Source organism: Oryctolagus cuniculus, chromosome 1 (genome assembly GCF_964237555.1).
Source record: "Oryctolagus cuniculus chromosome 1, mOryCun1.1, whole genome shotgun sequence".
In the NCBI taxonomy this organism is placed as follows: domain Eukaryota; kingdom Metazoa; phylum Chordata; class Mammalia; order Lagomorpha; family Leporidae; genus Oryctolagus; species Oryctolagus cuniculus.
This window is the reverse complement of record NC_091432.1, coordinates 203,501,112-203,524,492: the sequence shown is the minus strand read 5'-3', so window position 1 is coordinate 203,524,492 and position 23,381 is coordinate 203,501,112. Positions and strand designations below refer to the sequence as shown.

The following is a 23,381-nucleotide window of genomic DNA, read 5'->3' as shown; positions in this document are numbered from 1 at the left end:
TCATGAGAGCTCCCACACTTATACTTTTGAGCCAGCAACACATAAAGCATTTTGCATTCACTCAGAATATGTGATATTTTCGGTAGAGTTGAGTAAGAGTTTCATTTACATTTTTCACAAAAGAGATTTCTAAGCAAGGCAGTGGGAATGGCTTAAACAAAAAGGCAGAGAGCACTGACCCATCTCTGATAACTACCTTGATCCTTGGAAATTCGGGTTCACTATTGATATCCTATCATCTTGATGTAACAATTAATCCTTCATATTTGAAGGGATACTTTTTGGCAACAAATTAGCAGCTCCATTTACACTACATATAGTTGAAAGAAAATTGGAGTTTCAGACCCTGTACATAATTGTATCTCCTCAAAACATCCAGCAGTGCTTTGCCCTAGGAAGTAGTCAATAAATGGCTATTGAATTTAGAATGTGCTTCTTCCCAATCAGTAAGGTTTAATATATTTTCACTTTAGAATGCCTATTAATTTTTCAGTGTTACTAAGCCTTTTAAAAAATCCATTTGGGGATGTGTTTAAGAGTTCACAAGCAAATACTATTATATAAACGACTCAGAGAAAACTGTTAAATGAAGCATGCTTATTCAACACACCAGTAGCCATTGATAAAATGTAATTTAATTTAATCATTTAAATTTACATTGTTAATGTACAAGAGTATTTCTTTCAAACCACAGGTTAACACACACGAAAGAGCAATGCTGTTAGAGGAGCAGAGAAACTTGGGAAAACTCTGCGGTATGAAATAAAAGCAAGGCACTCTCCATTAACAGCTGGTGGATTCCTGATTTCTGCCCACAGGACGATGTTCACACTGAGAGAGCTCTCCCACAAGGGGAAGAATCACCTGCTTTAATACTAGTCCTCTCTGAGCTAGTGTAGTCACCCACTCTGTATAAATTTGTGTGTCAACATTAAGACAAAAATAAGAGAGTTGAATTGATAGATAATTTGGGAGGCTCTCATAGTTGTAATAACTATGGAAGACAGAAGAATACTGGCTATAATCTTTTTTTCAGCACTAGTGTCTGGACCTATAACTAAATAAGCTTTTTCATTCCTTCCAACCAAAAGATTCAACAGCTAAAAAGTCATTTCCTTAAATCTGATAAGTGTAAAAAAGAAAAAGTAACAGCATTTCTCTAGGGCTCTGGGGTTTTCTGTTTTGTTTTGATTTGCTTTTCCTTTAGAGACATGACAAAAACAAGGATTAACTTTCTAAATACTAATGGTGCACAAGAAGGTTATGTATGCACAGTATTTCTAATTTATTCAAATTCAATTTGAATTTGGTCTGAAGCTATCTTGTATGAAATGTTAGCTTTCCTGATATTTAATAATGTTTATTATGTTTGCATATAAGCTCAGAAAATTAATGCAAAAGTATTACTTTGCTCATGGTTACCTTTAGGTAAAATGTAAATATTAGTGGTTATGTTTAAAAAGCTGTTTTCCTAAAGATGCAGTCAGTTGAGAAAAAAAAAGGACTATGGAAAGGTGAATTAGGTCTTAGTCTTGATTCTGTTGCTAGGTATCCAACCTTGGTTAACTCTTTACCTATCAATGGGCTCCAGTTTTCTCCTCTATGGATTTCAGGGGGTTGGACTAGTTGACAGGTCAGGCCCCTTCCAAGTCTAACATTTCAAAATCCTAACATTCCAGGTCCTATAATCTTGATATAAAAATAATAATCTTTCATAAAGCTCACACAAACATAATACATGATCAAATATCAGAATGACTCTTGGAAAAAAGAGTATACGATTTTCTATCTGGGTTATATTTTGCAGCAGTTAGGCAATTCATTTGGCATTTGTTTGTATAATTTAATGACAATATAAACAGCATAGTTTTGTTATTTTTCCTTTAAAAACACTAAAGCAAAAATGATTTAAAGCTAACAAAAACTACCATGACATCAGTTAGACATTCAAAGTTTGTTTCTTAGCAAAATGGCCAAAGATATTTTGACTTGATACAGAGTATATAATATAAAGACTTTTAGACCTAAAAATCTTCAAACATTCAAATTTAGCAAAACATAAGCAAAATTTTAATATCAAAGTGCTAAACAGTACTGCCTTAAAAGTCACTGCAAATGAACCATAAAATAACGGCATGGGAAGTGACATTTATTGTACAAATGGTTAATAAAAAGACACATTATAAATATATATATGTAACCTGCTATATTTATATATATATTTGCTAATTTAATTTCTAATTGGTGTATCCAAGTCACTGTGAACACCCCATTTAATTACTCTGTAACTCAGCTTCTAGGAGCTGGTGGTCTTGCAATAAATACAGGCAAAGCTATTACAATATAACGTGCATACAAATGTTTATACAAATAAGGACACTATGCAACAAATTATCTTATAATAATATGGCATTAACAGTATAAACATACAAAAGGGAGTACGAACACGGAATGTTGAAACGCAGCCCACTAATCTTTTCTAGTACTCACATTCATTTATATATATTTTTAAAAGACTTGCTTGCTCTCCAAAATTGTCTCTTGAACCAATAACAAAATTTAAATTTTATATATATATATATATATAAATCCTTATTATCCCTGGTGCTTACCCTGTATGACCGAGTGCCTACTGATTTGCATATTCTCACATGGGGATCAAATACTTGACTGACTCAGCACTCGTGGGGCTTCTGATCGGATGTTATCAATCATGACAACTGAGACGCATTTAGGGAACTCTGGCAGTGCTGATCCCACACAACCAAAACAACTGTATTAATCCATTTTATAATCTGATCCCCCATCAGAACAACTGGACAGCCAGGGCAAGAATCTGGTTCCATCGTGAATGGCCTAAATGTCTTGGATGGGCCATACCTCACAAAGGTTCTACAGGGCAGGTGAACCAGGCCTCTACTTGGAAAATCAGCACGTGTCATTTGCTAACATGACTGCCTCCTTTTTATTTCCATATAAAATAAAGGAGAGTTAATAAACAAGACTTAGTAAGACAGCACTTTAAAGAATTGCACTTGTATATGGAAGCGAACAGCCATTATCATTTTGCTATGTCTGATTTGTAGGTAATCTTCCATTTTCACCATTAGTTAAAACAAATTAAAGGAAGAAAGAAATTAAGGGAATTTCTGCCTTGTTTGCACCACATACATACCCTCAACACAGGAAATGTATTCTAAAGGGATCAATCTTAAGACACATCCTACCCTGGCGAACAACCCTTGGCTGTTCTTGTTTTTAAATACAGACCAACTATAATTGTATTCCCCAGAAACAATTTTAAAACAGTTATATTATCCTTTTTTTTTTTTTCCTGCTGGGATAGCATCGTCCAAAAGTGCTTTGTTAGCAATTTCTTAGAAAACCTTCATGAACTACACCCCACTCCCACCCCACCCACCAAAGCCTAAATATAAAACACAACCCCAACACAATACTCTGCAAGTTTTCTGGCTTTAGGTTGCAAGGAAAAGTGCCAGAAAAAAAAAGTCTTTGCTTTCTACAGGAGCTTCTCTTTCATTTAAGAAGGACAGCAAATGGTAGTGTCCAAACCCATCCCTTTGCTGTTTAGCAAGCAGGTGTCCGCAGATGAGGCCGCTCCTGCTTAGAAAGGTAGGGTGTCCAGGAAGAGCTTGTCGATGATGGAAGGTGGAGACACCAAGTCTTCCAGCTTCAGGTAGAAGATGCGCTGGAGGCCCAGGGTGCAGATTTTCCTCAGTTCTGCCAGGGCGCCCCGGACCTTGGACTCGGTGGGCTCCATAGCCTGTCCCTTACTCTGGTGGTCTTTTAAGCTGCTTGTGATCTTGTTGCATAGCTCTTCCACTCTCTTTGGTTCTTTTAACCCATGTCGTTCTGCAAAGGGACAAAAAGGGTAAGTTTAGGAGGCATATGTATCTTTGAACCTTTGAAACTGGAATCCCCAGTGGAGGGGCTGCATCCCATTCTGTCATTTTACAACCAAAGTGCCCTCCCTCGGAAAGGTACTTCATGGGCTTTTGTATCAAACAACTCCACAGTTTGAATCTCAGCCTTGCCAGTAATTTGCTGCATGCCCCTGCATAAGTCTCCTAATTTCTGAGCCACAGTTTCCTTATGAGATAAAGATAACGATCATACTCAACTCAGGGTTTCTGGGAGGGCCATCTTAGCTGAATAACTCAGGCAGGAGCACACAGTTCCTGGCACATGAATTCACAACAGGATGGTTGTTATTGTGCACACATTCTTCTACCAAGGTCTCACAAAAGCCCTTTTTCAGAGTGGATATGGTTTTTTCAGAAACATATCTAGGCAAATGAATTAATGTTCCCATCTTGACACTCACTTGAGGGAGGAAGGAGGCTGTAAATTCTATCTGCTAATGCAGCAGCTGCCCCAGAAGACACAATTCAAAGTGCATTCTTGTGCTGTCATGCTCACTAGCATTCTGAAGAACCTAGCTTTGCTTTCCCTTTTCTGTCTTCACATGGCACTCTGTATAAAACACACATGTTCTCCCGCTGTGGAGATGCGAAAGTCGAAGAGAAGAGGAGGACACCCAGAAGTATGTGGTGCAGGCATTTTATAACATATCAAGACATGAATAGCACTCTGATAATTTACAAATTAATATATAAAATAACATCCCCACATTAAGCAGTATGACCTATTTTGTGTATAAGGTTCAATGATTTTCCCAAAGTCACACAGCTGCTAAAAGCTAGGATTTTAACCCAGCCTTCTGTGGCAGATTCTAGCTTCTTATTCCACGACAATGACTTATCTCCCTGTAATGAGAAAGGAATACAACATCCAGTACAAATCACTTGACTCTCCCTCAGAATTTAGATATTGAACCTCTTTCTAAGGAAAGAAGTTGGCCTTAGTTATCTCAAAGTTTTCTTCTCTCAGTGTATTCATACATAAAATTCATATTTTTTGAGAAACAGAAAGCATCCTTCTAATGGGAAATCAAGCATTAGTTTCAATTTTTCCTAAAATTTTTTCAGTGGGAATATCTTTGTTAGAGAAGTTATTTCCTTAAAGCAAAAGCCAATCAGAAAAATGAAGCAACTATTCAGACATTTTTCTTTTCTCTTCCCAAACAAAAGAGACCTGGGAACCAGGAAATCTACATTCTCTCCAGCTTGTGCATGACTTGGGCAAGTTCCTCCCTTTCTAGGACCCGGGAAAGTAAGGACGCTGGATTTAATGACTTCTGAAGTCTGTTCCAGGTCTGATGCGTTATAATTGTATTAAAAGTATATGACAATTGCCAGCAGCATCTCAGTGGATTTTAACTTGCAGTCATTTCATATCTCAATGCAACATTCTTAAAGTAAGGGCCACTGGACTTGGAGTTAAATAGACCTGAATTCTAGTTCTGGTTGTCACATAATAAGCGACCTAATCTCTCTAAGGCTCAATGTCCTTATAGGAAAGTGGGGACCACAGGATGGTAGATATACAAGTCTTGTATTCTTCCTGTAGATATCAAACATCATGCAATAAACTAAAAGAAAAAAGGCAATTTGAATGAAACCCATCCTCACTAGATGGGCTGTTAAGGCTCAACTACAATGATGTAATATGAAAATGTTCTGTCAGCTGTAGAGTACTACACACATGGAGAGTCAGTGCCTGGACAAGACCTGACACTTGGCAACTGCAAGGTCAAACAAAAGTCCCCTAATTCCCAAGATTCGCTGTGCATAATTTTGCTTTCCCCAGCAAACTATTAGCTAATCAGCCCAGGTGCAAACCTGTCTCCTTGGCTTATCTTTACTAAATGCCTAGCTCCTGTGTTTCAGTCTAAGCGGAAGCATCCAAGAGTAAACTTCAGGAGAAATCCTTCCTACAGTGATATTCACCTAAAGTTTTTTATTATTTTCCCCAAAAGCAGAAAATCAGGTTGCAAATGTGGCAGTAAATTTTAAGAGCTATAAAACGTTCATAGCTTCTGACTGAGTAATCTCACTCTCGGGAATTTATCCAAAGGAAAAATTCAACAGAAAAATAACACTGTATACAAGGAGACATGTGGTGTAGCATTATGTACTACCAATCTCCCTCCCCAAACAAAACCAAACAAATGGAAAATGACAAAGGGTTGAAGAATAGGGGAACTGTTAAGTAAATAATTGTATGTCCTTGTAATGATGATTCTGTAAGCATCAAAAAGAACAATTAGGAAGGCAACATGGAAAAGTACATTAAATAAAGAGGAGAATATTCACTTGTATCTAAGCTGTGATTACATCTATGTAAAAATTATTTCTACATATAATGAAGGCTGAAAGAAAACAAAAAATTGAAAATATTTGCGGGATAACTGGATGACTTTTTCCATTTTTAAAAAAATGTCCAGGTGAATTCTGTTTGTATAGCAATGTTAAAACAGAACAAGATGGAATTTGGTCCTTTGTGAATGTGAGCAGTATGTTGGCGGAATTTCCGGAGGGGGTTGATTGTGGAACCTTGTAACCAGGCTTTCTCATGTCCAAAGTCACAGAAGGTTCCACGGAGTTTTTCCCTGCTCTTCAACCAGTGGCAACTGCTCAATAACTATGGCAACCATTATTTATTCAGTGAATTCAAGTGGAGATCGATACCTCCTGCCAGCTGGATCTACCCTAGGCCTGGAATTCCTTGAGGAATTCAGAGACACTTCTGTTAGAAGCCAGAGGCACCCAACCCTTTGTTGTTCTGAAACAGCCACTGGATCTGTCGCTTCTTCACTTTTTCAAAAGAGCTGAAATAAATTTCAGTTTCCATGCAAACTAGTGTCAGTAGCCAGCAGGATCTTCAAATTGCTAGGGAGTCACTAAGTGTCTGGGACCTTCCTAGTAATCTGAGATTCCTTAAAGCCCCACTCATGGACATTTTAGTTCAAGGGGCCTGTTTTCTTCTTGCAGCTTGGTAAACATGTCTGCAAAGCAGACACATCGAGAGTTCAAAAATTCTAAGGGGAAAGCAGACATTTGGATTTTTTGACTTCCTAGAGAATTACACAGAGATTTTAGTTTAAGATTTCCATCCATCATTGAAAAATAAGCTTCTGGGTATTTCTTGCATTCTGATTTACATAATTTTTATCTAATATCTCAGTATTTTAACTTAGCTTTACATATTCCAAACATTAAAATACAACTTACAGAAATGGTTAAACAATAGATTTCTCTGTCACAATTATCGCATATCTGAATTGGAAGGGATTCGAGTCATTTAGTTCAGATGTCCACCGCAGACCTCAGAATCTTCAGTACATAACATCACAAATAGAGTGTATGGTACCAGTTGGACCGAGAGTACACTATTCCACACTGATAATAAAAATATATTTAATGGCACACTTTATATCATTTTACTTAGATTATTTTATCTTACTCTCACAACAAACCTGTGAATTAGGGAGGACAAATACTATCTTTTTTTTTTTTTTTAAATAGATAAGGAGGCTAAGGTTTTGAGAGTAAGTGACTTGTCCAAGGTAAAATCTAGCAAGCAGCTAATTTTTTTCAAAGTCCAGAGATGTTTCTAACATACCAGGCTGCTTTCCATTTTTGAACATGTCTAATTTTAGAAAGCTCCTCCTCATCCTGAGATGCCTCCCTATAACTCCCTTTTATTTTCTGTACACCTGATGAACTAACTAATTATTCCTTTCAGAATTTATGGAGGACCTTTTCTGTGGCAAGTGATGTTAGCACCACTGGGGTTAGTGCAGGGAGAAAAACAGACTCAGGCTCCTAAGTGTGTGATGTTACAATCTAAAGACACAGTTGGATTCCTGTGTGTTTTAGCTACCCAAGCCACAGACTTCTCTACTGAGAGTAAGACTAAGGGATGGAAGAAAAAGTTGAGGAGGGAGGTGGAGAAGAGGAGAGTCTGAGTGAAATAACAGGACTATTTAGCTGTGTGCTTACATTTGCCATGTTGACCTGGTTAAGATCCATTCTTTAGATTTCAGGTCGAGTATTTCTTCAGGGAAGCTTCCCTTTTACCTTCAGCTTAGATCACGTTCTCCTCTCAGAACCTAACAGTTTGAAATGAGGCATTTACATGACAACTGCCTGCCTCCTCCATTAAGTACAAGCTCTATGGAGACATGGATGGTATTTACTCAACACTATCTGCAACACCAAACCTAGTACATAGAACATACCTAACAGGTATCTGTTAAATGAATACATAAATCAAGCTGTAAAAATGATTAATACTAAGGTATAGGTTGCTCAGAGTAAATGTACAGATTGAGCGCTATTAAGAAGCCAACAACAGGGGTGGGCATTTGGCACAGTAAAGTTGCTGCTTAGGATGCCCACATTCCATATCTGAGTGCCTGATGAGAGTCCTGGCTCCATTTCCCACCCAGCTTCCTTCTAATGCATACCCTGGGAAGCAGCAGGCGGTTGCTCAAATGCTTATGTTCCTGGTACCATGTGGGAGTTCCTGCCTCCTGGTTCAGTCTGACCTAGCTTCAGGTGTTGTGGGCATTTGGGGAGTGAACCAGCAAGTGGAAAATCTCTGTCTGTCTGTCTGTCTGTCTCTCTCTGTGCTTATCAAATAAATAAATAAATAATTTTTAAAAATGCTAACAACAGTAAATTCCTTTATAAACTCTGAAACTTCCCACAGCAGAAGCTGGAACCAGATCTCCTGGCTGTAAATCCTACCTGTACCACTGATTAGCTGGGTGACTTTGGATCTGTTTCTATATTTGTGAAATAGGGCTAAAATGGTACCTGCCTCATGGATTGTCATGAGAATTAAATGAGTTCATATACATAAAGCATTTGAAACAATGTCTAACATATAGCAATAAGCACTTAAATATTTGCAAGTATCCTTTGTATTTAACCTTGCAATCTTCCTTTCCATTCAACCTTGTCTCTGAGTTCATCTGTTATGGTATCACCATCTTCCCCATCTCTCTCATAATAATCTCTAACAATTCCTTCTCTTGAACTCATCATATTTAATATGTAGCAAGAACTGCAGCTATGTCTTTGATATTCCTTGCATCCATCTCCTTTCTTTTCTTTTCTTTTCTTTTTTTTTTAAAATTTATTTGACAGGTAGAGTTACAGACAGTGAGAGAGAGAGAGAGAGAGAAAGGTCTTCCTTCCGTTGGTTCACTCCCCAAATGGCCGCTATGGCCAGCATGCACCGATTCGAAGCCAGGAGCCAGGTGCTTCTTCCTGGTCTCCCCTTTGGTTCACCCCCTAAATGGCCGGCACGGCCAGTGCGCTGCGCTGATCTGAAGCCAGGAGCCAGGTGCTTCCTCCTGGTCTCCCATGCAGGTGCAAGGCCCAAGCACTTGGGCCATCCTCCACTGCCTTTCCGGGCCACAGCAGAGAGCTGGACTGGAAGAGGAGCAACCGGGACAGAATCCAGTGCCCCAACCGGGACTAGAACCCAGGGTGCTGGCGCCGCAGGTGGAGGATTAGCCAAGTGAGCTGTGGCACTGGCCCCAATATCAAATACTTCTACAAGAAAGTTTTTCTTATGCTGAGCTAAATGTTGCCATTCGATGGTTCCCAGTTCTGTCTCTTGGGCTCATTCAAGAGAAATTTCAAGTTTTCTTCTGCATAGCAGGGAGCAGAGGATGAGCAAAGAGGTGGCAGAGGCCATCCGGAGTCCCACCAGGGAAAAGTAACTCCTTCTGAGCAGGTCTTAGGCCACAGGCTAACGCAGAGACAACAACACAGCTCTAGCCAAAGAGGAAAGGGAGGCTGGCTCCTGGAGAGACTTGCACATGTGACTGAAATACCGACCAACAGGACTTCCTGCTCTGAGTTCCATTTCTTTCTCTGAGAAGTTATCTTGTTATTTCTCACATCACATGTAACATCCTTTACGGATGGGTAGTCCCTGAGACACAGCCCACGCTGGTCAGGAAGCCACAAGTCAGCCGGCAGCCTGAGACGAGGCGTTACAGTGCCTTTCCATCTGACTGTCCCTGATGTATTTGAGAATGTGTCTGCCTGTCTGTCTCTCCAACCAGACCACAGATCTTTGATGGTAAGGGATTGTGGACCTGGTGCACAGCAGATGCTCATTAAATATTTACTGAATTAAGCTGAGTTAAAATAAGGCAGTTCTTAGAAATTCTAATAATAATGGTGGGCTAAACATAACTAATTCTGATTTCCCTAACTTGGGACACTTTCTGATACTCATAATTAACCCATTTATTTAATCAACATTTGCCATGTACCAAACATTTTCAATGTTAACATAACTATAAAGATTAATAAGGCTGTCCCTACCCCTGGATTTTATTTGGATATCAGTGTATATCCCAAATACCTAGAATAAGCTTCAGTAAGCACCACATTGATTTGAACTGAACGATGAGATACCTGACAACACAGAAAATTGTGACATGAGAAAATGTTCACAATACAGTAAGTGAAAAGAAAAGGAAGAGATCCTAAGATTCTACATTGTAACCAGTTTTGTTTAAAAGAGAAGAAATGTATGTATCTTTGCATATCAAGACTCAAGGAAAATAAACAAAGATATAAGCGATGGAAATAAAAATCATGCTCCTTGCCCTCAAGAAACACGTCTAGTTGACAAAGAAACACATTTCTTAACACAATGTGTATATGCAATTGGGGGGAAGCATGAACATCTTTATGGCTTCTTGAAGAGGAGAACAGCTAGCTGTTCTTGGAAATGTGTAAGGCAAATAACATTTAGGATAACAATAATAAAGGTTTGTCTGGAATTTTTTTTTCTCAGTCTTTATAAGAAACTTGCAAGTAAATATCATTATCTGTAGGGTCTTGTGCCCCTACTGAAGTCATTTGTGGAAACCAAATCCCTAATATGATAGTACTAAGAGATGAGTCCTTTGGGAGAGAATTAAATCGTGAGGGCAGAGTTCTCATGTGATTAACTCCCTTATAAAAGAGGCCAAAGGAGCTGGTTTGCCTCTTCTAATGTGTAAGGATGCAATGCAGTAAGGCGGCAGAATCCGTGAAACTGAGTGAGCCCTCACCAGAAACCAAATCTGTTGTCACCTTCATCTTGGATTTGTGAGCAATGATTTTCTTTTGTTATAAATGTCCTAGTCTATAGTGTTTCTGTTATAGCAACCCCCAACAGACTAAGACATTATCCCTATGAGAAACGAGAAAACTGACATTCCGAGAGAATAAGGAATTGCATTAGGACTACACAGCTAGCAAGTGGCCCTGGAAAACATAAACTCAGATCTTCAATCTCCAAATCTTGTAAGTGCCTCTCCTTTTTTAAAAATCTTTTTAAGATTTATTTATTTATTTCAACACAAACTTACAGAGAGAAAGGAGAGAGAGATCTTCCATCCTCTGGTTCACTCCTCAAATGGCCACAAAAGCCAGAACTGGACCAGGCCAAAGCCAGGAGCCAAGAACTTCTGGTTCTCCCATGTGGGTCCAGGGGCCCAAGCACTTGGACCATCCTCTGCTGCTTTCCCAGGCACACAGGGAGCTGGATCAGAAGATGAGCAGCCTGGACTAGAACCGGCACCATATGGGATGCCAGCACTGTAGGCCATGGCTTTAATCCACTGAGCCGTAGTGCCAGCCCCTTGCCCTTCCTTTTTAAAAACTGTATTGTTCATGGTGTGGGCACTGTGGCACAGGGGGATAAGCTACTGCTTGCAATGCTCACATACCATATCAGAGTGCTAGTCTGAGTCCCTACTCCACTTCTGATCCAGTTATCTGATAAGGTGCCTGAGAGGCAGCAGATGATGGCCCAAGTACCTGAGTCCCTGCCTCCCACATGTGGGAGACTTGGATGGAGTTCCCAGCTCCTGGTTTCAGCCTGGCCCAGTATTTGCTGTTGTAACCATCTGGGGGAGTGAACCAGCATATGGAAGATCTCTCTGTTTCTCTCTCCGCCTTTCAAATAAATAAATAAAACTGTCTTGACAAGTTTTACACTTAGTTTTCACTGAAATGTAGCTGATGACTATATCTGATGCAAAAACAGGATAACCTGGTAACCATTTAGAGCGAGCTGGGGAGCTCTGGAAAGACAGGTGGTGGAGGCTGAGACAGGAGCAGCCACTAGTCTCATCCCTGCCATGTCACTCTTTCACCACTTTCTGCCCCTGGTTCTACCCTCTTCAACTTCTTCTGTCTTACAGCTCATGTTCCAAAAAGACCAGGGAAAATACAGGTAGAAAAAAGAGTCATTTCCTCACATGATGGAAGACCTGAGAAAGGAAACACCATACAGAACATTCATTTTTAACGTGGTGATTCACAACATGGCCTTTGGCACTCAGGATTCTCTCTATCTGATCTACAACTATCTTTTCGGGTCTGGTGTTCAACCTAGTAGTTAAGGTGCCTGCATCTCACATCAGAGTGTGTGAGCCACATTCCTTTTTTGGCTCCTTACTCTGGCTTCCTGATAATTCAGACCCTGAGAAGCCACATGTGATGGATGTGGGCAATCCGGACTGGGTTCTCACATCCCTGCTTCAGCCTGGCCCACCCCAGCTTAGCTTTTCCAAGCACCTGTGGAGTGAACCAGTAGATGGGCATTCTCTATGTTTTTGTCTGTCTCTCTATCTCTTTGCCTCTCAAAAAAAAAATTAAATGGCTAGCAATAAATTTTTAAAATAATAAATAAAATAAACCTACCTTTCCCATCTTATTTATCCTATTATTATATGGAAAATGCATTTTACTTTTAAGGTTGGGTCATTAGTAACAGGTCATAAGGTAAATATCACACAGAGTTAGTTTTTTTTTCCTGAAAATCCTTTAAATTTTCACATAGCACATAATGTTCTCTCAGCTATTACCACCAGGGGCCAAGAAACTATGACTCACAGTGGATTCACAGTCTGTCTCTCTTGCTTACTCCAGGACATATAGTAGTGGAGTGTAATCACCTGTATACTTTTAATTTCTTTCTCCTTTCTACTGAGGTCAGATAATGCAACTCTATTCATTCTCCCCCACCCCCCAAATGTGCTGAGGTGTTCCATGGTCAATGTCCCTGCTATTGTTTTCCTGATCTGGAATGTCCATTATCCTCCCATGTCTAGATGCTACCTATCACTTTGGGAAGTCATTCATGACCAAATATTCACCTTTCTTCACCCCCAAAAAGTAGCAATAATGTGGACTTCCTCCATACTGAGTCTGACTCTTTTAAGATCTGAGCACTGGCCGCCATACACTGAGCTCTTTACATCGGAACCGTTTATGACTTCCTGGCAGATAGCATCCTTCCTGACAGCAACAGTCAGGCTTGGTTCATCTTTGCATCCCATCACTCAGGGATGCGGCACTGGTAAAAGACAACGGGTAGAGTAGATCATCTGGAGACCTAAAAACATTTGAAAACCACAACTGTGGGGAACTCCCTACTTCTGTAGGAAAGAAGAGTGATCTGAAAGAAACCATTTCCTGCCTCACCTCACCGCGCAGTTTCTCTTGAGCAGCACAGAGAGAAGAGGAAAAAGAAAAAGAAAAAAAAAAGAAGAATTAGGGGGAGATAAAGCCCTATTTGTGTAAGCCGCCAATAGTGTTCAGATTCTTAATATTTTCCTGGAAAAAAGACTGGGCGAGCTTCTAAGGCTCCATTTCCCTTTCATGAGTCCCTCTCGGTGGTTTCCTACAGATAACTGGGGGCAAACCATCTAATGCCAGTAGCCCAGCCACTCTTCCACGAGCACCCTTTATGAGCAATGGACCTAACTCAGAAGTCAAGACTCAGGGAGGCCTATATTCAAATGACAATTAACTTCCACAGCAGTGCACAGGGTTTCCCAGGCACTGCCATTTCTGCCATCTCCTGATGTTTTCACATATTTCAAACCCGCTCCCACCCAGCAGAGCCCAGAGAAAGTGCCAAGTCCAGAAACCACAAAAGAGGGCTTATTTTCTTGTAGGTATAAGCACAGGACCTGCAATAACTCCTTTTGCTCAATCTGGTAGGAATGTGGGTAGGAACTGGAGCTACCCCTGGGTGGAGGTCCAAAGACACCCACCACAGGCACCTGGTCCATTGTAGGTGCTTGGTAAGTGCAGATTATTTAATATCACTGTTCTCCTTCCAGCCTCTCTCTCTCAAGTTTCCAAAAAGATAGACAGCGAATGTAATACCTTCAAAAGTCACCCCCTGTTTCCTCATGAGTTTGATTTTGGGCTACCCAGGATTTCCATGGGGAAAGGGCAGCCATGCGCCTAATTTGAGGGAGCCTCTGTTACTATCGCTCCAGGGGGAGTGTCCTATCCTGTGTCCAGTTTGGTCACATCACAAACCCCATTCCCTACCGTCCTCCCTGTCACCCCATGAAGGAACAATGAAATGCATTACTCAATAGCACATACTGATTAAGTACTGAAACCGAGATTAAAATCTGGGGGTGGAAGTCCATGTTATTTCTGCCATGCCAAATGGCCTCCTCTTTCAGCATTCCACATAAATGGGCAGTGGGAAGAGTAGCTCTAACCACAGGACACACAGCAAAGCAGCTGTAGAGAGCACTGGCATCATCCTTCTCCCAGGTCCTACTTGGAGCTCTCTGCACTAAACTGCCCAATCTCTCCCTGTTGGGGCTGTGTGGCCACCTACATGTCATGACCTCTTGGTTGTCTATTGATTTCCACTTAAAAAGTAAAACTAGAAAAGATGTAGACCTCAGGGGTGAACCCTCCTCATACTATGGGACTGGTCTTTTTCCTCTTAGTTCCTTTCCCCCTCTAATTTGTGCTTAAAACCAGCTGTCAGAGTAGACCTTAAAATGTAAACGTGGCTATCGAGCATCACTGGAGGAAACCTTCTGTGGATCCCCATTGCTCTCAGGATAAATTCTCCCTAACTCATTGAGGCTTCAAAGGTTCTTCATGCTCTCCCCCACCCTTACCTATCAGACCAGCTGCAGCCCCCATTGCTCTATTTTTTGGTCATTTCCTTCTTGAAACTTATGACAGCCATATTTTCAAGTGACTTAAGCAAATTTTTATTTATGCCTGGAATTATCATGCCTTTCAATTTAGCTATAGACATCCTCTGCTTTTATCAAGGACCAGCTGCTGTGATCTCTTCCAATAAGACCCCTCCCACTTGGGGTCTCCAGGCATTTTGTACCCACTCCCATGTCCCCACTGTGGCACTCAACACCTTGTGTTTTATGTATTAGTTTGCATGTTCTAGCTCTTCCTAGGACATGTATTACCATCTCTGTAAGCCCAATGACATGCAGCACAGTGCCTAGATCAGTGAACATTTGTTGATTAATTGGGCTCAACACTCATCTCCATAGAGATGTGGCCATGACTAGTTTTATTTACAAAAAGTGAGGGCTGCCTCTAGTTTTTGTTTTCTGCTTTTTTTTTTTTAAATGAACAAAACCCCATACTTTCTAATTTGAAATGTTTAACATTCTTAGGAAGAGATGAATGGTTTTGAATTTGATCTGAAGACTTTTAATTCAAAGGTAACCTTCGAGCCACTTTCATTACAGGCCTGCTGGAGTAATATGTGGAGTCTTCAAAATGTTCATGAAAAAATGCTGTTATGAAAAAACTGCATGCACTCCAAATTTTTTGGTGCCAAAATAAACTTCTCTTTTAATTTCATTTTTCTTCTAACTTTTTGAAATGCTCTGATACTTGTGCCTCAAATGTGCTCTGGTATACTATTTGAAAGCCCTCCAAACAGGACCATACTCTTTGAGACTGCTCTTGTTTTTTTCATTAATGACATAAAGTCTCTGACAGCCCCACCAAAAGAAGTGAGTTTTTCATCCAGGACAAAAGACCAAGAGAAAGTCAAGTTCTGCTTGGATCACTGAAGGAGCCAACTAGTGTCTGATTTCAAACTGCAGCACACGTGTGCCATTTGCTTTTCTTTTGCTTCATGTAAACTGTTCAACACATAAACCTCTTAGGGCATACAGACACAGCTAACCGGAAATGCCCCAAGAAGGTACATATTAACAATGTGTAGGCAAACCAATGCATGTTTCTGATACATCAGGAAGAAGAGGTCATCTGCAAGAGAGTGCATCTGGGCCGCTGGAAACTCACCGCCTGCCTGAAACGCATGTTTTTTGCAGTTAAGAGTATATCAATCTGAACTTTAACCCTCAGTCCAGCAGCTTAGCCTGTGTTTGGGTGTGACCCAAAAGGCAGTGATGGATACTAGGTCTGGGTACCTTCTTCTGAAACTCCTATCAGTGCCTCACCAGGCCTAAGTTTCACAGAAAAGGATGAAATCCAAGAGGAACCTGGAAGTACTAAGGAGCGGAGGGAGCCAGGGTTCAAATGCTACAAGGATGCAGTACAAACTTCCCTTACCTAATGTGCACCGCCTAACCCCATCTACCTAGGGATCTAAAAATAGAAAAGGAGAGACATACAGAGAAAGAGGAGCATAATATAGACACTGAATATGTTACATCAGTCCTCTGCCAATCAAAGCAATTACATCAAATTATATTTTATGTGTCTCTAGTCACTAGCAAGTGACTTCACCACTTTTGTCCCACACAACTGAGCTAGTTAAGGTAGTCTTCCTTGGAAACACTCTGTGAAAATCACCCTAATGCAGTTGGTCCAACCATCAGTAGAGCTCCATACAAAGTTAGATTTTTCATATTTGGGTTTGTTGACAATGATAACTCAACAGATTAGGAATCCTCTGTCTTAGAAGTTCATGACAAGTTGCAGATGCATGTTTGTTGAAATTAGGTTGGAAAAGTAGCAGTCATTTTCCTAATTTCCTAATTTTCTGACAAAAGTCAGAAAAGGAGCCAAAGGGGCCGTGATTGATCACATGGAGTTTTGGTGGGGTGGTGCTTACCTGTGATCATGCTCAGTGCTGACAGGCAGGCTAAGGCTTGGATATCAAGGTTCAGGCTCTGCAAATTTAAGGAAAAGTCTTTAATGGAGTCGAGCCACTCTCCAAATCCACGAAGGCACTGAAGTCGATGCAGGACAAGTCCATTGCAGAACACAAACTTATCTTCAGCAGTGTTCGACCTGGAGGGTAGGGAGAGACACATGAAACAGGCTCTACGTGACCACGGGCAGTGTTTGGAACCCAGGGTGGTGCTGGGAAGCACACCCAGACACCTGTGATGTACAAGACTGCGTATCTAGGCATTAATCACCACATGACTTGTTTCTGTTGACATCCTGAGTGAGCCTCAGCTCATGGGAAGGTAGGGTGTTTGGCTCCTGCTGTCTTTACTTGAATCAGTTGCTGGCTTATCCTGGGACAGAATGTGGAGGAACGGGCACTCATGGACCACAGAGATGAAGCCCAGTGCACTGCCTCTCTCTGCAATGAACAGGAGGTTGTTTCTTCAGGGATCCTGAGTCAGGGCTTGTCCATTTTTTCTTAAATGTCAAAACCGGAAAAGGCCTCAGGCTAGACACTGCAATTCCATTCTGCAGACTTTTAAAAACCCAGTTCTCTGCAAGTGCCAGAAGTCAATCATGAACTAAACAGTGGCCTAATATAAAAATGAGTCCTGATTTTATATTACCTTTTCTGTTTTTAACAGTGATACCATGGAGGACTCTCCAAATCTACCCTGATAATTTATATTATGTTCATAATCATCCCGTTATTGTCTCATGGAAGGCGCCCTGGAGCTTCTAGTTGGACGTCACTGCTTAGCAGGGAGGTCTTGGGTACGCCTTTAATCTCTGTGGACTTCCTTCTCCTTAGCGATAAAACAGGGATTGTGATTGCTACCTCCTAAGATTGTGGAGGGAATTAAATAAAATAAAGAATTTGAAAGCCATACATAGTGTCTGGCACACAGGAAGAGTTACCAAGTATTAGGTGCAACTAATTCTGAATTCTCTGTTGCCCTTACTTTAATCTTAGCTTCCCTTTCACTTTCATATCTCTTGCCACACATTTCCTTTTCTTGAACAACTGCATTTACAAGGTAATACCTCTCAAGTGGGGCTTCTGGGGTGAACAGCTTCATTCATTTCTTCACTCAGCGAGTATTTACTGTGCCATGCCCACAGCCAGCCACTGGAGAGGTCTTGGTGAGCAGGACATATACGGTGCCTGCCTGCATGAAGCTTATTTAATCCTTTACTGTGTGCCTAATAGATGATGGTCACATTGCTGGCTTGGCTCTGGCGTACACAGGATTGGCAGCACATGAAGCTAATCAGTGGCATTCTAGTTGTAACTCCACCCCTCCTTTCCCACTGATCTCCCACTGAAGGCACACACACACAGGACAGATGATTCAATCTTAGAATTTAAAATACGTTCTCTAAACACTGGCATCAGAATTACCAGAGCATGAGTTTAACATGCAGATTCTTGGACATCTTCCAAGATCTCCTAAACCAAAATAGATGGGAACTATGCATGGGAACCTGCACTTTGGTGGAGGTGGAGGGTGGTAAGCATGAGAAAGAGGGTAAAGATGCTTATTTTTTTCTATAATACTTGGTGAGATGTTGGTGTAATCTCCTAAAAATTATGAAAAGAAACAAAGAAAGTGGAATTAAATGTGCTATGCCAGAATAAAAACAGTAATAAAGTTTAAGAAAAAGTCTACATGTGGAATTTACAAGGGGAGTTTAGAGCTGAGGTTCTAGTGTTTTGCTCAATCACTTCCTCTTTGCATTTGGTTTCATTAATTATGATAGGTTGGACCAAATCTTTGGATCCAGGAGCTGTTCTCGGAGTAAACATTGAGGATTGAGAAGCTGTGGGAACTCTCTGGAGCCTCAGCAAGTCCACTGGAACAGTAACTTGTTAAATAGAAACCAATGAGTTAAATGCAATGTCCTAAAGCAAATACTTGCTCCCAGGAAATACCTTTAAGTGCCAAGAAAATCTTCCTGGATGGCTAGAATGTTGGACCTGCCATGGACTTCAAAAATCCAACCTCTCCATTTTAGAAAGGAGGGAACTGAATATCCAGTGAGGCAAGCAATTGGCTCAGGGTCTTATCCATGTTAGTTCATATTAGAACTGGCACTAGAAGCGAGGGGTCCAGGCCACTGGTTCAGTGCTCCAGTTCTTGAATGAAGAGCATTATGCATTGCTTCACTCAGAAAGTGTTTACTGAGCACTAAGTGCCCCAGTCTGGATGTGATTTATGCCCTCAGTGTCTATGTGTTGGAGACTTGGTCGTCAGGGGTCAGTGTGGAAGGTAATGGGACCTCTCAGAGGTGGAGCCTGGAGGGAGATGACTGGGTCCTTGCAGGCACTGCCCTCAGAGGGGATTAATGCAGTTCTCATGAAGTGAGTTAGTTTTCAGGAATGTGGATTGTTATAAAAAAGCAACCCTGGCTCCTCCCCATTCTCTGGCTCCCTGTTTCACCATGGGATCTCTCCCTCTGGCACTTGCTACCACCATGACGCCATTTGCTATGCTGTCACACAGCCATAGTATTCACAGTACGAGGGCCAACCCCATAGTATTCAGGTTTGCAGCCTCCAAAGAACTGATCTTGGTAAAACTCATTTTTTTTTACAAAGTACCCAGCCTCAGATTTTTTGTTATATAGCAATAGAAAGTGGACTAATACACAGATCATATTTCATATTTGCTTCTTGATTGGACTCTTCACTGACGGTTCATTTATAAACACAGAAGCTTTCCAATTTCTTTCAAAGGAAGGAATGGACTGAAGGAAGAGAAAATCGTAGCAATTACCTGATGGAAAGTCTGAGAACAAACAGCTCCAAAAAGGCTGATTCTATAAGTAACGTCTGATCTTCTTTGGGGAGATCAGTAAATCCCGGAATCTTCTCCGCCCAGCCTCTGGATACGTCAATGGAGGCCGTCAGAAGGTTGTAGAACTGTTGCACGTGTTCAGCATCTGTGCCCGCAGCGGCCTGGTCGGTAGGGCAGTACTGAAATGCAAACCACAGAGAGCAGCGTTCTCCTGATTCATTCGCAGATTGGCTCTCACAAGCCTATCCATGCCTAAGTCCTTGATTTTAGATCCCACCATTTATAAAACCCGGTCCTATTCACAGTCTCATCTGATTCTCACAGAAATAAAATGACCTTCATTTTATCATTCCATAGACAAAGACATTTGCTCAAATCCCATTAGTGCAATGGCTCTCCAGTCTCCACTGTGGAGCTCTGGAAAACATGCCTTGTCTGGACCCCACCCCCAGAGATTCTAAAGTAGTTGGTCTGGGGTAGGGTTTGGCCACAGGGCATTGTAAAAGCTCCCTGAGTGATTCCAAAGGGCTGCCCATGTTGAGAATTGCTCCCATGGGGCCTGGGCCTGATGGACCTCACATCTCTGCTGATTCTATTATAGCATAGCAGTCTCTCAACAAGATGCCAAATTCTCCCAGTGGGTCTCAAAGTGTGGTTTTGGGGCCAGCATCATCAGCACCACCTGGGAAGGGGTTAGAAATGACAAATCCAGGCCCCACCTCAGGTCCACTAAACCAGAAAATCTGGGATTTATCGGGACTGTAGTTGTTGAAGTCTGAGAATCAGAATTAACCAACAGGACACAAGAAGTAATTCTGCTTGATGTTGATGGATCTCTGTGAGATAAATCCGAAAGTGGAGGAAGGGGAGATGTCCTTGACAGAGCCCAGGTAACTACGTGCCATCTGAGGCCTTGAGGCTACTTAAATTAATTAAAATTTAAAATTCAGTTCCTCAGCCACACTGGCTACAGTTCAAGTGTTCAATAACTGAATGTGGTGTAGAACATTCCCATTGCTGCAGAAAGATCTGTTGGACTGCATTGATCTAGAAAGTCCCAGGAAAATAAAGGTACAAGTAGAAGGGTACAAGTAGAAATAAAGGCTCTAGCAGCATTTGGGTATTCCGGTAGAACCAGGCTCTTGCTTGAGTCATTGAAGGGAAAACATTTCTGCTTTGGGCAGGAAGGTTGATATACCAAGATAATAATCAAGGGACAACCAACAACAAAGAGATTTAAAAGATATGCTGAAACACTCAAGTACATATGCACATCATTTCCTTCACCTTAACAGGACTAAGCGTGATTTTGCATCCCTTCTCTCAGTTGAGCCTTATGGGGCATGGATGTTAATCTTGACTTAACAGATAAGGAAATTGAGGCTCATAGAATTAAGAAGCTTTCCCAGTTACATACCCAGCAGTGGTACAGCCAAGACTTAAGACTTAGGCCATAAGTCCTACACCTCCAGGCACTACCGTGCCTGATGTTACTAGTTGGCAGCCTACGGGATCATTTCTGAAATCTTTACAAAGCATTTTGCTTTACTCTAATTGAAGCTTCCCAGGTATATATTCATGGGTCCCATGTTTCTGTCAACAGCACAGTGACTGGCACATATCAACAAATAATTGTTGGATTTTTTTTCACTGAAAGAACAGTCAAGGTAATGCTGAAGTTTGCCACTCTTCTCTAACCTGGTGGGAGGAGAATTCGTCAATAAGAAACAGGCAATAAGCACAATTTACTTATTGCAAAGCTATCTGGGTGTGAGGAAATGCGGCACTTGTCTAACTGGGCCTTTCTTTTTCTTTGTGTTTTTCCAGTACACAGCATAAAAATAACTTAAGAATCATTAGACAGAGAGCCAACCTACTTTAATCCAAGTTTTGTCTGGTCCCTAATATGTTAAATACTGTAACACTTCTCTGAGCCTCAATTTTCTCCTCTGTAACATGGGTACAAAACCTTTCTCAAACTGTTGTGATGATTAAATTTGAAAAACCATGTGAAGGGCCTGCTATGCAGAACATGTTTCACAAGTTGTCAGTTCTTGGAACTATCAGCAGCACCCAGTTTCAATATTTATAAAATAGGGGGCTGGGCTGAAGCAGGTTTCTAAATTTCAGCCCTGGCTTTGTAAGATCTGTAATTCTGGGTCCAGTTCAGAGCCCCGACTCCTCGGTTCCCAACAATCACACACAGTGTCTGGGACTCTGGGAGGCCCTGGATTTTCTGTGATGTGATGGAGCAAAGTCCAGAAGGAAGCAATCCTCCTTTCCCAGGGACATTCAGGGATCAGCATGAGCCTGTGTTGTACCCATTTCCCACCTTCTCCTTTCAGCATATACACTCTTAACTGGAGGAGAATGGGAAAAGGGATTTAAATTTTTCCCAGTTTCTCCTCTTTTATGACTCTAATTCCATGTGTTCCCCAAGGGCAGGATGACATTCAGGGCAGGACTGCCTTTTAAAAGCCAAATGAGTGGTGCTATGGAACAGAACAAAGTATGATGGATCAGGCAAGCAGGTCATTGGATCCTCAACCAGGCTCTAGCACTGAACTGCTCTGTAGCTCTAGTTGAGTCACTTAGCCTCTCTGGTTTTGTTTTTGCCTCCAAGACAGTAATCAACAGGATTAGCTTATCCCTAAGATTCCTTCTGGGTCTTGCATTCAGTGATTGTATATGTTGGTAAATTGCACCAGGTATGATGTGATTGCCTAGAATCTGATATTGATTAAGTATTATTAAAACAAAACAAACAAACAAACAAACAAAAAAAACAGTGGTTAAATGGAGAGTAAAAAGACCATAGGATGTAAACTTTTCCCCAGGAATGGGACCCAACAGCTCCTGTCTGCACTGACTTTCCTGAAACCATGGCTTACAACACAACAACCTATGCTTCTAATATTTGTTCAAAACCCATGAGAGCACACAGGGTCCTCTGCAGGCCTCTGCTCCTGCTGGCTCACATTTCATGCCTCCTGCACACAGGGAGATGCAGTCTCTGCCGCCCTGTGTGTGTGTACTTTTCTCTGATGGAGCTCAGTGAGGAGGAAAGCCAGCAGGCCTGGCCTGCCAGGCTCACGCCAAATCCTATGGGCTGCACCTGCAGTGATTCTGGTCCACATCCCAGAACTCTGGAGTCAAACTGGATTCAGCCTGAGCCACCAGCAACTGGGGGGGAGGGGGGGAACTAGAGGGGGAAGGGAGAAGTCAAGTGTCTCTTCTATTGAATATAAGATTTGAATAGCAAAACACTTTAGATTCTTCTCTGCCTGACCTACCAGTTTAGACGGAAGTTGGAAGCACTGGACCCCCAGCCCTGCTTCTGGGCTCTTCTAGATTATTCTCTTAGAACTGGATAGATCTGGGGCTCACTGAAGAAAATACAGAAATATTTGTCTACTGATCATGCCAATTAAATATAGGCCAAATACAAAAAGTCTTTTAAAATGAAATTTTTTCCCCTGTTTGCCTTGATTTTTTTTTATTGCAGCCAGTAGACATAACTGGTCTACCAGAACTCTGGCCTTACAGTAGACAACTCAGAGTCACAGTGTTACACAGTTACTAACAGCCAGCCCTAGTGGAGATTTCTCTGAAGCACCCAGAATAATGGCCAAGAGCTGCAAACGGCAATGGATATTATTCAAACTCCAGTGAGTCTACACACTTCATATGGCAATAG

The 23,381-nt window shown here is 41.4% G+C and overlaps 1 protein-coding gene and 1 long non-coding RNA gene across 7 annotated transcripts in view; one reads left to right on the top strand and one right to left on the bottom strand.

Moving 5' to 3' along the window:
- The window catches only part of LOC138844855 (uncharacterized), a 50,606-nt gene extending 49,819 nt beyond the window's left edge, over positions 1 to 787 (top strand). For all 3 annotated transcript variants that reach the window (XR_011381222.1, XR_011381223.1, XR_011381221.1), the window contains one exon: positions 695 to 787. This is a non-coding gene — a long non-coding RNA (uncharacterized lncRNA). The remainder of the gene's footprint in view (positions 1 to 694) is intronic.
- NR4A3 (nuclear receptor subfamily 4 group A member 3) overlaps positions 616 to 23,381 on the bottom strand; it is a 40,877-nt gene continuing 18,111 nt past the window's right edge. For all 4 annotated transcript variants that reach the window (XM_017349418.3, XM_008261574.4, XM_008261684.4 and 1 more), the window contains 3 exons: positions 19,664 to 19,863; positions 16,825 to 17,003; positions 616 to 3,873 (listed from right to left, as the gene is read on the bottom strand). In XM_017349418.3, the coding sequence (XP_017204907.1) occupies positions 3,626 to 3,873; positions 16,825 to 17,003; positions 19,664 to 19,863 (627 nt within the window). In that variant the 3' untranslated portion in view covers positions 616 to 3,625. The remainder of the gene's footprint in view (positions 3,874 to 16,824; positions 17,004 to 19,663; positions 19,864 to 23,381) is intronic.